The 12562-nt window shown below is 43.9% G+C and overlaps 2 protein-coding genes across 2 annotated transcripts in view; one reads left to right on the forward strand and one right to left on the reverse strand.

The window, feature by feature from the left end:
- LOC125892546 (cysteine-rich venom protein) overlaps positions 1-12562 on the reverse strand; it is a 201552-nt gene that overhangs the window by 146248 nt on the left and 42742 nt on the right. The window lies entirely within an intron of this gene.
- The window catches only part of LOC125892545 (raftlin-like), a 172282-nt gene that overhangs the window by 123018 nt on the left and 36702 nt on the right, over positions 1-12562 (forward strand). The window contains exon 7 of the mRNA XM_049582531.1: positions 9585-9703. Within this exon, the coding sequence (XP_049438488.1) occupies positions 9585-9703 (119 nt within the window). The remainder of the gene's footprint in view (positions 1-9584; positions 9704-12562) is intronic.

A 12562-nucleotide genomic window follows, 5' to 3' on the forward strand; every position in this document is an offset into this window, starting at 1 on the left:
TTCCTATTAAATGCTAACTTGCTAAGCTCAGATGATGAACATGAAAAAATTAAATAAATTAATTAATAAATTAAACCTGCTAAACATCAGCATGTTAGTATTTTCTCCTGTTTCTATACATTTTTAAGAGCTAACAGATTCATGGCAGATTCATTTCATTGTATTTGAATGTAAAATTGTACTTTTTAAAGTATATAACAGTAAACTTAAACTTGCGTAGTTACTGTGAGCACGTTAGCATGCTAATGTCTGCATTTAGCTCAAAGCACTGCTGTGTCTCAGTACAGCCTCAGTTGTACTTTGCAATAAATGCTAAATAGCAGATTTTAGCATGGTAACTTGCTAAACTAAGATGTTGAACAAGGTAAACATTAAACCTGCAAAACATTAGCATGTTAGCATTTATTTTTGTTTCTGTTATAGTTTTAAGCGCTGACAGAGCCATAGAAGATGCATTTCAGCAGCATGTTAGCATGCTAATGTCTGCATTTAGCTCGAAGCACTGCTGTGCCTAGTGCAGCCTCACAGAGCTGCTGGCATGGCTGCAGACTCTCAGTCTTCTTTAGCAATGTGTTGCTTCACATCTTATTATTTCTAAGAGCTGGCTGGTACGGCTTCAACCTTCTACTTCTAAGAGCCTCTGAAGTGCCTTGCTCACAGGAAAAGAGCCTGAAGGATGGGAGAGATCTGAGAGATACTAGTCCTTATTTGAACCACAGACTCTCATCTGAGAAATCTTACAGACCTGCCTGATTGGAAAGTTTTAAGCAGTTGTAATACTGTGTAATCTGAGACAGATTATAATTTGGCATCTTTGGGAATACAACAGATTTTCCATCAGTCATCCACCCAAATTAATAAAGATCTATTTCAGTGCCAACCCCGTTTTTACTGCGAGTCAACAGCAGCCACTAAAAGTAAACCATACATTAACAATTATTCATAATTGCGCCATTGTTATGCAAAGCCATTCAGTAATTGATTGAAATTAATTATCCGTGCGGCTCAGTGCATCTGATACCAACATTCCAAATAGTAACATAATTTATAATCAACTTGAAAGCACTTAGAGCTGCTTAGTACCTTAAAGGGATAGTTAAACCCCCATATCAATCTACATGTCTGCCTTCTTTTGAATAGAACTGAACTAGAGAGCACTTGGCTTGTGATGCTTGAAGCAAAAACTGAACTACACCCGCCAACCGTGTCACCGCGCAGAAGAAAGCATCCATCTACTGTTAGCTCCACTAGCAATACTGAGCTAGCTAAGATTAACGCTCAGCCAAGGAGTTACTGTTACCATTTATATACAGTTACCACGCTTATAAATTGCTCAAAGCCCCTCTAAAGACTACAGTGTAATTTCCAGATTTGTCCTGTACTCATGACAGAGCTAACTTTTGAGTATTCAGATTAATTATACTATAGACTTATTATTACTAGAGGACCCCATTATTGTTTGCATGTCATGAGCAGGAGCCTCTTATCGATGAGGAGATGCTTGCTTCCTTCTGCACGCTGATACAGCGGGTATAGTTCTTTGGCGCTTTTAGCATTACAAGCTGAGTGCCATCTAGTCCCATTATGTTCAACACATTCTCACTCCAACCTCGTCACATATTGACGTTTTCGTCATAGACTTTCCATATCCACATATGTCGTGAAAGGTACCCTGGGTGTGTTGGTTGCTGACGTTCTTGGACGCCGTGTCAAATTCTGCTTCTTACATGCATTGTCTTCTTTCAAAATACACTTCTGTTTTCACAGGAAATTTAACATTTACAAACAGGCTCTTTCAAAATAAATGCACTACGTTGGTACAACACTTCAACAACAAACACACATGGTTGGGTTTCAGAAAAGAGAACAGGGTTTGGCTTTACAATCTTACGAGATGGGAACACCGCTCTCTTGGGTGAAGGTCTTTTGTTATTTTGGACATACATACACCAATACACCACCCCTCCAGCCCACCCCACTCAGACGTTCCCCACCTTAATTTTCTTCCTTGTCCCGCCGCGTCTCCCCCTGACACTGCCAGACACCTTTAAACTATAACAGCAACCGGGCACGTATCATGCCCATGTTAAAGAACGCCTTTTTTCTTTGGTTTCTGACGTGACAAGTCACTGCCCAAGCGCCGGACTTTGACGACTTTGGAGTGAGACCGTGCTCACAGCTGATATCTCCAACACTCAGCGACTACAAACCAATTTAGACTCATAAACAGACCTGTAGTAAAGGGGAAAAATATGTATTTTTGATTTTTGGATGAACTGTCCCTTTGGGGCAGCTGTGACTCAGAGGTAGATCGGGTCGTCCACTAATCTGAAGTATCCTTGGGCAAGACACTGAACCCCAAATCGCTCCTGATGGCTGTTTCATTAGTGTGTTGAGAGCGTGTGAATGGTTACTGAGTAGCAGGTGGCACCTCTTATGGTAGCCTCGGCCACCAGTGTGTGAATGTGTGTTAATGGGTGAATGTAACATCTAGTGTGAAAGCACTTTGAGTGGTCGAAGGACTGGAATGGTGCTATACAAGTGCTGTCCATTTGCCCTTTAATCATGGAGGGATGAAGGGCGAATGGAGCCAATCAGCATGGGGATATATCAGTATATGACCCTTATATAAAGTGGTTTATTGTCCTTAATTGTTTAGAATTTCATCCCTCCGATTTTTATGCTCTCGCCCTGCTTATATTAATGCATGTACTATATATGGACTTAACCCCTCCTTTTACTTAAATAAGAATAATTAGCATGATTAACTTCTGAAGACTTAGAGTTAAAAATCCCATTGCGTTTCCTGTGAGGAGCAAGGATTGTGTTGTTTATATAGATGATTGTTGACCTAGAGTTCCTGCAGCCTTTTGTTTTAGCATGTGCCTCACTGAGCACCGACTCTGGTCTCTTCCAAAACACTGTGCTACCTTTCTAGCGTCTCTGATAGTCGGTTGTTTGGCGCGGTCCAGAGGGATCCACATTTACACACAAAAACACACTGTGTCCCCATGCTCCTTCTAAAGATGGGTTTCCATGGTGAAGCTGGATGAGAAAGCATTAGGGGGCATTGTTTGCATACGTATGTGTGTATCTGAGTGAGTGTGTGTGCGTGTACAATGGATCACTTAGATTTTGTGAGTCCTGTCTGGTGTGAGTGAGTGGAGACCTCGCTCGTGCCATTGCAATATTGAATTTACAGATCCTTAGCCGCACGCAGGCCCCACTGTCATAAGACACGCATTAAAGATTCATACTAACTGTGGCACTGCCTGCAAACACACACACACACACACACACACACAATAGGCCTACATGCATCCCCGTACAGTTTACCTTCAAAGTCCCATACATGAGCCCATGTACACACACAAAATACACACTAAGTTCACACTTCCTCCCTGGAGTTGGGAGCAGGGTGGGGGGGTTCAGTTTGTTTACTGGAGAACTGACAGTAATGGTGTTGACGGGGAGTTTGCCTTTGTTACTTGTATAGCTTAAGCTATCTCCAGAGCCACAATGAGGATTTGTAGCCCCGTTGTGAGACATTGAGCTATTCATATGCATGACAGTCAGCCCTCACTGGTTTCTAAATTTGGGCAAAGCCAATGGAGGGAGAGAAGGAGAGAGAGAGAGAGCAAGAGAGATACAGGGAATATGAAATTCCAATAAGGGTTTTTTTTTTTTTTTTTCCGTGAACAGAGATTCAGGGAAGGGAAACCATGTGCAACACTTCTCTGAGACAAAAGTTGACGAGAGGTGGAATTAGAACTGCAATGTTTGTGCGTGTGCATATCTAAATCATCTGTGTGACTGTGTATAAAGGTTCTGACAGCGCAGCATGTGTCCCCTCCGTCTCTGAGTCGCAGTCAGAAGACAGGTCTGTGTTCACTTAGCTCTGGCGGTTTAAACCATGCAGTTCAGTGAAGAGAAAAGTAGATCATGCTCGCAGTTGCAGCGCTTAAATGGATGACTGTGAAGTAAAAGGGCGCCATTTATTTATCTGTCTGTGATAATCTGTATACATCGGTACCTCCGCAGGCACAAGTCCAACAAAGAGTTAGACAGCGCTGGCGACAATCCACAAATGTTACTGATGCTAAAGTTCTGTTTTGTTTTTGTTTTCCCTGCACTGAAATACAGTCCTCTGTGTCTAGTGAAGGAAATGATTGCTCCCACATAAGCTGTAGTCACAAAAATATAATTATCTTTAAGTTTTGCCAAGTTAAAAATGTTAAAACTCCAGCGTGTAATTGCCAGTGCATGTAATTCCCAGGGTGGATGGAGGATAAATCCCTTCCACAGCTGTGAGAAAGCAAATGTTCTCACCCTCAGCCTCCTGGTTCACTCTGGCCTGTGCATATGGCTGGGCTCATATAACACAGGAGCTGTAACTTGGTGGAAAATGGAAATTAATTACTATTAATAAAGATTAAGGACTGTTTGTCCACCTGTAGTCTGTATTTAGACCAAAGCAAACAGAACACACATATGCAAACACCCCCTGGTATCCAATCCTCTGTTCCTTCTCTACCAGCTCAAGTCTGCCTGGTAACCCACAGGTACCAGCCTGCCAGCTGCCAAACCATCACATCCAATCCACACACACACATACACACACACGCACACACGCACACACACACACACACATTAAACACCCTGGTCTCTTTTCCCTTTCTCTCTCTGGATGTCCACTCATCCCGTTTGAAATATAGATAAGCTGTCAGCAGCCTGTCTCCAGTTCTCTGAGGCAGTGCCTGGCACACATGTTTAAATCATGTCAGCAGACATGACCTTGGGCAGGGTCACTTTCCGGCTCGGCAGTGGACAGCTGGACGTGAACACATACAGCACACACTGATCTGTGAAAGTGCAAGGACTTGTGAGCACATGAATGCACACTTTGTGAATGTTTTATGTGATTTCACATTAAATTATACTCAAAACACATACAGTATATAAATTATAATCCAAATAAATATAACTCAGTAGCTCGGTTTCAACTAGTGCAGAATGCTGTAGCTTGCATTTAGCCAGGACAGATCGTAGGTCACATATCACCCCAATTCTCGCCTCCCTCCACTGGTCGCCAGTTAACTTCAGAATTGATTTTATGATTCTTTTTGTAACTTTTAAAGCTCAACATGGTTTAGCAACGAGTTATACAGCTGAGCATCTGACTACCTATGCTCCAAGTTGTGACCTGAGATCCTCAAGCCTATCCTCACTAGTCGTCCCTAGATCAAGACTGGTAACTAGGGGTGACCGGGCTTTTGCAATCAAGGCCTGAGGAGATTAGGCTGGCTAGCACATTAGCCGTTTTTAAATCATTGCTTAAAACATATTTTTATAGGAAAGCTTTCCCTTGTCTTATTTCTCTGCACTTTGTGAAGCACTTTGTAGCCATGTTTCAATAAGTGCTATACAAATAAATATTACATTATTATATTATAATATTTATAATATTTAGTTAACCACTTTTTCTTAATGATGCAACCAGTAAAAGTAGATCATGGGTTGTTACATTACAGGAAAACCTCACTGAATATCTGCCTTGTACTGTAGCTAATCAACTGTAACTCCAATTTCCACTGGTGAACCAGAGTCACGCCAAAAAACAAAGTTTCCATAGGAACGTCTCAAACCACACCTGCAACGTATTAAACATCAAACACTCTTGATCCATATGTTCACCATGCTCCACATAATTGCTACATCACCAATAACGTGCTAAATACACTTTTACAGAGTTTCTGATTCCCATATGAAAGATTTTATCATGTCCAAGGCCAAACAAACACAGCAGCAGAGTGACTGCCAATATAAAAGACTACAATTAATTCCACTTCCAACCTCACACTACAGAGGCTCAGATGAGCCTGAGGGTATCTAAGGACAGAAACGCCTCTGCTCACCACAGCTGCCTGTTGGACACCTGAGTCTGCAGGCTGAGCTGATTTCTGCTCACAGTTTGGAGAGACCCTCCTGTTCACTGGGCACCTGCATCTTTACTGTTACCAGCCAAATGTCTGATATTGTTTTGGAGACTGTCTTTGAAACACCTTTTGTGAGGCACAAAATGAAAACCAAATTCATGTCTTCCATCCATCTATGACCAGTTATCCTACTCTGGGTTGCGGGGTGGGGGGGGGGCTGCAGCCTGTTCCAGCTGACACTCACTGGGACAGGTCGCCAGGCAATTACAGGGCTGACTCTTTGGCCACGTCCACACTAATGTTTTCGTTTTAAAACAAAAATGAATCTCTGTACACTCAAGCATTTTAGCACCTGTCCATATTTACATGCTTGAAAATGTGTATCACATCACTATTCATGGGCATGCACATACTGGTGTAAACAGGAAGCGGATTGTCAAATCTGTGGTTGGTTGCCATATTACAGAAAATACTATGGAGATGACGGCAAGATTTGAGATCCTATTAATCCAAATCTCATGTAGTATTTCTTGTCTCACCTTTTAGGCCTTCTGACGTCATTAACAACCAGAGCCTATAATTTCCAACAGGCACAGACTCACCAACAGACACTGATTAACCGAAATAAGCGGAGTTCAAGTATCTCGGGGTCTTGTTCACGAGTGAGGGTAGAATGAAGCGTGAGATGGATCAGCGGTTTAGTGCAACTTCTGCAGTGATGTGGGCGCTGCGCAAGACCATCGAGGTAGTGACCGAAAGAATGAGATCATGGAAACAAGCAGCCAAAATGAGTTTCCTCCATGTGGTGTCTGGGCTCAGCCTTAGAGATAGGATAAGGAAGTCAGACATCTGGAGGGAGCTCAGAGTAGAGCCGCTGCTTCTTTGCATCGAAAGGGTCAATTGAGGTGCTTTGGGCATCTGATCAGGACGCCTCCTGGGACACCGCCTGTTAGAGGTTTTCCAGGCACGTCTCACTGGTAGGAGGCCCCGGGGCAGACCCAGAACACACTGGAGGGATTACATATCTCATCTGGCCTGGGAACACCTTGGGGTCCCCCAGGAGGAGCTGGAAAGCGCTGCTGGGGAGACGGACATCTGGAGTGCTTTGCTTGGCCTGCTGCCCCTGCGACGGATGGATGGAAGCATCTTTCAGATTACCCCAGAACATCTTGTCAAGAATTAACCTCACAGCTGCCCAATAATTTACCACCCAGTTGTGGCACCGTGGATCTTACAGAACTCACCTCAGTCTTTCTCTGTCACTTGATGGTTCCAGCTTCTCAAATGTGACAATTAGCTGCTTGTTCTTGTCTTGACTTGATAGTAAATCAAAGTTTGGACTGTTGCTAGGACAAAACAAGACATCACTTTCAGCTTTTGGAAATTATGAATAGCCTTTTTCAGAGTTTTCTCATGTTTTTCTGGACCAAATGATAAAATAATCTGTAGCTTAATTGAGTATGAAAATCATTTTTAGCTGCATTTTAGCTGGAATAATAACAAATTCTGAGGCCATTCAGACTTTGCAGCAGTAAGTGAGGCACAATGGCACACAGCTTCATGGGAACAACTTCCTGTTTCTCTGCCGTTCCCTCGCTGGAAACACTGTGTGCTAGAAATCCATGTACAACAGCAGGTTTGCGAACATGTCCATGAATATTAGGAACAAACTGCCTCCAAACGGACTTGATATGTGCGGCCAAAGACCTCAGATCTCCATTCAAACACCCACACACCAAAAACTACAAAGTCAACACTTTAAGTTTCAGTCCATGTGTTTGTGTCAGCATTGTGCATTGGGTGTGTGTTGGTGATCCTCCGTCATGTGGGTGCTGATTTCAGCTGCTGTGTGTCACTTGCTGTCACCCTGCCACTCCAGCTATCTGACTCTCTCCCTCCGTTTGCTTCTGTGTCTTTCAGTCCCAACGCTGTCACTCCCTGTTTTTAGTGCGACTGTATTTGCATGCCTTGCCCCACGACCTTGAGTGTGAGTCACGGGGGGATGGAGAGCAATTTTACTGAGGGCGCACGGTGGTTTTTGCAAGTGTAAACAACTTATTCTCAGTCGGCCCGCCGGCTGCTCGGCTCAGCTCTCAGTCAATAGGCGCAAGATAATGTTTATTCGTGCACGCAACCGGTGCATTCCCCTGACGGTCTCAACGCCCCCAGCAACAAACTTCTTCTCATCCACTTCCCTCGTTCTCCCCCTCTCTCTATCCTCAGCTCAGCCTCTGTCTGCATTATCACCAGAGACAGGCTGCTCCCTCTAGAGCACCGAGACAGAAACCCTATGTCGATCTCACCTGAGTGATCCCTGTCGCGCCGGCAGGGAACCGATGGTGGGCCTCGGCGCCTTACATTTTCCGGAAAGGCTTCTTTCCAATTATGTGCCAAAGGCTGACGAATGAGTTGGAGAAGCGTTGGACTGGGGGTGGAAGGGGGTGATGGTGGGAATGGAGGTAGAGGAAAGGCAAAAGGGTGGATGGGGTGAACAACGACAATGTCTGTATTTGAGAGAGTAGATGTCTGAGAGATGTCTTCAATTGAGCGTGCACGGGTCCTAAATAGGTTTTCAGGGAGGGGGAAATAAAAGAGCCTGTCATCCCTCCACTCCATCTCTCCTACTGTCTTGCTCACTCCCTCCTTCTCTTTCTATCTTTCCTCTCCCTCCCTCTCTCCACGGGCCTTCCAGCCGCCTCTCATCCCCCTATTATTAGGGCCCAGTAATGAAATGTGGAGTGTCTCGTATTGGTGCCTGGGCCCCTGCAAACTGCATTAGTGTGTAAATGGTGTGGGAGTAATGAGAAAGCACTCAGGCCAGCCGGGAAGACTGGACCATGGGGCGTGTATTGTGTCCATGTGTTTGTGTGTGTGCCTGCATGTAATGTGCATGTGCATCAAATGAATAGCAAGAGACATTGGGTGGAGAGGGGTCCTGGCTCTTGGGGGCCGGAGTGGTGTTTCTGTCTCCGATGCCAATCCTGCGATTGTTAGCTTCCAACAGAAGAGAGGCTTAGAAAATCTATTTGGTCAGCAGCACACAATCTCAGTAGTGGCCTAAAGCATCAACGTCAATGTCTTCATGTGGCTCACTTAATTCAAGTCTTTTTAAGGTGAATTATGCAGGCTTAGCAAAAGGATTTATGCTTTAATGCCTTATGGACTAACTTCATTAAATCAGTGGCTACATTTTGCCATCACTAAAATCTGTCCGTCTTTTTTTTTTAAAAGCAGTCACACTTACTCCCGATTCTCTGAATCCTATCAGCTATTGCACTCGTCTTGTTTCCCAGCTGTAATTAGCCTTTGTTTAGCTGTCGAGCATGAAAACCAGCAGGGCTCCGGGTCCTGAAAACCCACTGATGTAGCGCATAATGTCTCCTCTTCTTTTTTTAACATCCCAGAAGGGGAATACCTGCTCCTTTTCTTTTACACTGTCTCCCTGCATAATGTATAAGTGCACATTGCTCATACAAATGGCCCACACCACCGGCTATGTAATAAAGGGCTGTGTGTGAATGTGGCTGAGTGATATCATTCCATTTCCTCTGGCCTGGAGGGCCTAAAGGAGCCGCAGAGACAAGACAGACACGCTCCATCCAGTAAATACTCTTTTCACGGCTGGATTTTTTTTCTCCTTCTCTGCAGATATGCTGCCTAAGTCGGTGGAAAGTGTCTTCATCTTCCAGGAGGCGAGCGAGAGCGAGCCAAATGCAGCCACCCCGACATATGACGCCATCGTAGTGGAGCAGTGGACCGTCATTAACGTGAGTGGAGATTTTTCTTTTTCTCACAGTGTCAGATTTTGTGCTCTTGTCGAAAAGGTCGCATGAAATAATTCTGTCGTCCAAATTAATGATTCCAGGCTATTTGTAATTAAAGCAGCTTAGCATCCAAGGAATTACACATCCAAATGACATTTTAGACGATTATACACCTCAGGATTTAAAACGTTCAGTTCCCGTGAAAGGAGTCGAGCGACCTATATGGATGAGAGGAGGAAAGTGAGCATGTAGAGTTTGGGGTGATGAATAGGTGTGTAGCACCATGGAGGAGACCGGAGTCTGTGTCCCACCACAGACCTGAAATCAACATTTGGCATTTTTTAAATATAAAAGTCACTAATTAAAAGTAAGACCTGAATAAATGAGTGGAGAAACACAAGGGGAGCAGATGCCTTAATACAGAGCACAAGAGCTCACTGAATGATTTGATGAGAATGAAAATGATGTGAATCATAAGCTGTGGCCTTCACAGTCACCACATCTCAGGCCAAATGAACATGAATGGGAGATGCTGACATGACGTGTTAGACAGCACTCTCCGCCACATCAAAACACCCAATGAGAAAATATCTTTCAGGAGAATAGTGTTTATCCCTCCAGTAGATGTTCACAGACTAAAGCCCTATTCAGACCAAAGATTCACAACAAGACGAGCTGAAACTTGTGATTACTGACAATACGCCGGTCTGCAACGTTCTGACAACCTGCCAGTTTACACCAGTGTGACTAGACGGCTTTTCAAGTAGAAGTAACAACTGTGAGAGTTGGTGTTTTGAGCATAGCTGTCAAGTCTCCCGTTTTGGCCAGGAAACTATCGTATTTTACCCCTCTTTCCCGCCATCCTCCCGTATTAGTATTTTCCCGTAAATCTCCCGTATTATAATAACATAATAACCCTGTATTATAATGCAGAAATGTTCACAGCATTTCAATGTCAACAAAGGTAGGCCTATCAGATTCTGATCACCTAACTGTAGTTAGTAAGTGGTTGACAGGTGGTTGTTTTAGATTTCCTGTACACCTGTCTTAAAATGTAAGGGAAACTGGAGCTTGGTTGGGGTGGTGGGACGGCTTGCAGCGGCGCCGGAAAATTTCCCTTATTTTCAAATCCAAAACTTGACAGGTATGGTTTTGAGTATGTGTGTGACATAAGCACAGAAAGCTAGCAGCAGCTGCAACTCACCGTCAAGCACCAACACTCTGTGAGGATGGACATAGGTGTAGATAAAAACATGAAAGTAGCATGACTTTTACGTTGACAAAATTAAGGACGTTTACGCTCTAAATTGAAGCAGTAACATCACAAATTGGTTAGTCTCGCTCACTAGACCTTTCTCAAGAAAAGAAAGGTCTGGCTGGGCCGACTCTCACTTTAAGATTGGAGGAAAAAACGAGTCACTGTTTTGATGACTTGTGACTTGACTTGACAAAAAATAAAAGACTTAAGACTTGACTCAGACTTGGAAGTTAAAGACTCGGGACTTGACTTGACTTGAGACATGGTGACTTGAATGACTTGAGTGTTATTCACATCATGTTTTCGGTTAGAATATAAAATTAATAAATTAATTTAAAAAATAATGTTGATTACCCAGTAGGAGCACAGGCTGAGAATGGCGTTGTCATGATTGGATCACTACCCTGTCAATCAGTCATGCCCTCTCTACGTACCTTACGTGTTTATTGGAGAAACACGCCCTCTTATATCAGATAGGCTTCAACATGTCAGCGGGAGGGGTACCGAGAGTCATCGTCTTGACATGCGGCATAAACATCCCGGACAGCCAGGCGACAACTTCAAACTTTGTTTGTCATTTGAAGAGCCATTCTGCCCAGTAAGTGCTTGTCCATTAGCTAATATTATCTGGTTAGTCGGCAGTTAGCTAACGTTAGCTTGATATGATAGGTGTGGGTGTGGTGGGGTGGGGGGGGGGTGGGTTGGTTTGGTGGAACTTGTCTTTTAATTTATTTGCTAACATTAACTCCAGAAAACGTGAGCGAACATTCTGACCGGTTCATCACAAGACCGGCTGTACATTTTATGAATGAGCAACACAGGGTTAAATGAGCTAAATGGGTGATTTTGGCCGCTGCCTTGGTTAGTGTGTGTGTGTGTGTGTGTGTGTGTGTGTGTGTGTGTGCGTGCGCATGGGGGTCGTCCCTGCAAAGTAAACACTGCAGTGATGAAGTCAATGTTTACTGACAGTTACTTATATCTTGTCTTTTCACTTTATTAAGATCAGATTCTGCAGGTAAAATTACAATAATAAGGTGACTTGACTTGGACTTGACTTGACTTGACATAACCTGTGACTTGACTTGACTTGCCCAAGAAAAAATGACTTGGGACTTACTTGAGACTTGAAGGTTAAGACTTGAGACTTACTTGAGACTTGCACATGTGTGACTTGGTCCCATCTCTGCCATAATGGGAACATGATAAAGGGTCCTATGTTAACCACCTCTTTAGCACATGAAGGGATCCTGAAAAGATGTTCCCCAGCTCTGTATTTGCTTTATATCACATGGGGTAGGTTAGGGGACTTTAATCATGACATCATGGGAGCTACAAAATTGCACTAGCACAGGATTTAGTCAAGATCAGTGATACTCAACTTAGGGCCCATGGGCCATGATAGGGTGTTGGGTGGTTGCGGTGGGACAAGAACAAAAGTTGAAGCAGTGAAAGTCTGAGTAGGGAGGGTGGGACAGCTGGTGGATGGGTCCAACAATCACCGACTTTCACCCGGGAGAGCAGTGTTTGCATCCCGTAAGATTATAAAGCCAAACTCTGTTCTTTTTTCCTAAACCTAACCACGTGCACTAGTTGTTCGCGTTGTT

The sequence above is a fragment of the Epinephelus fuscoguttatus genome, linkage group LG8 (assembly GCF_011397635.1).
Source record: "Epinephelus fuscoguttatus linkage group LG8, E.fuscoguttatus.final_Chr_v1".
NCBI lineage: Eukaryota > Metazoa > Chordata > Actinopteri > Perciformes > Serranidae > Epinephelus > Epinephelus fuscoguttatus.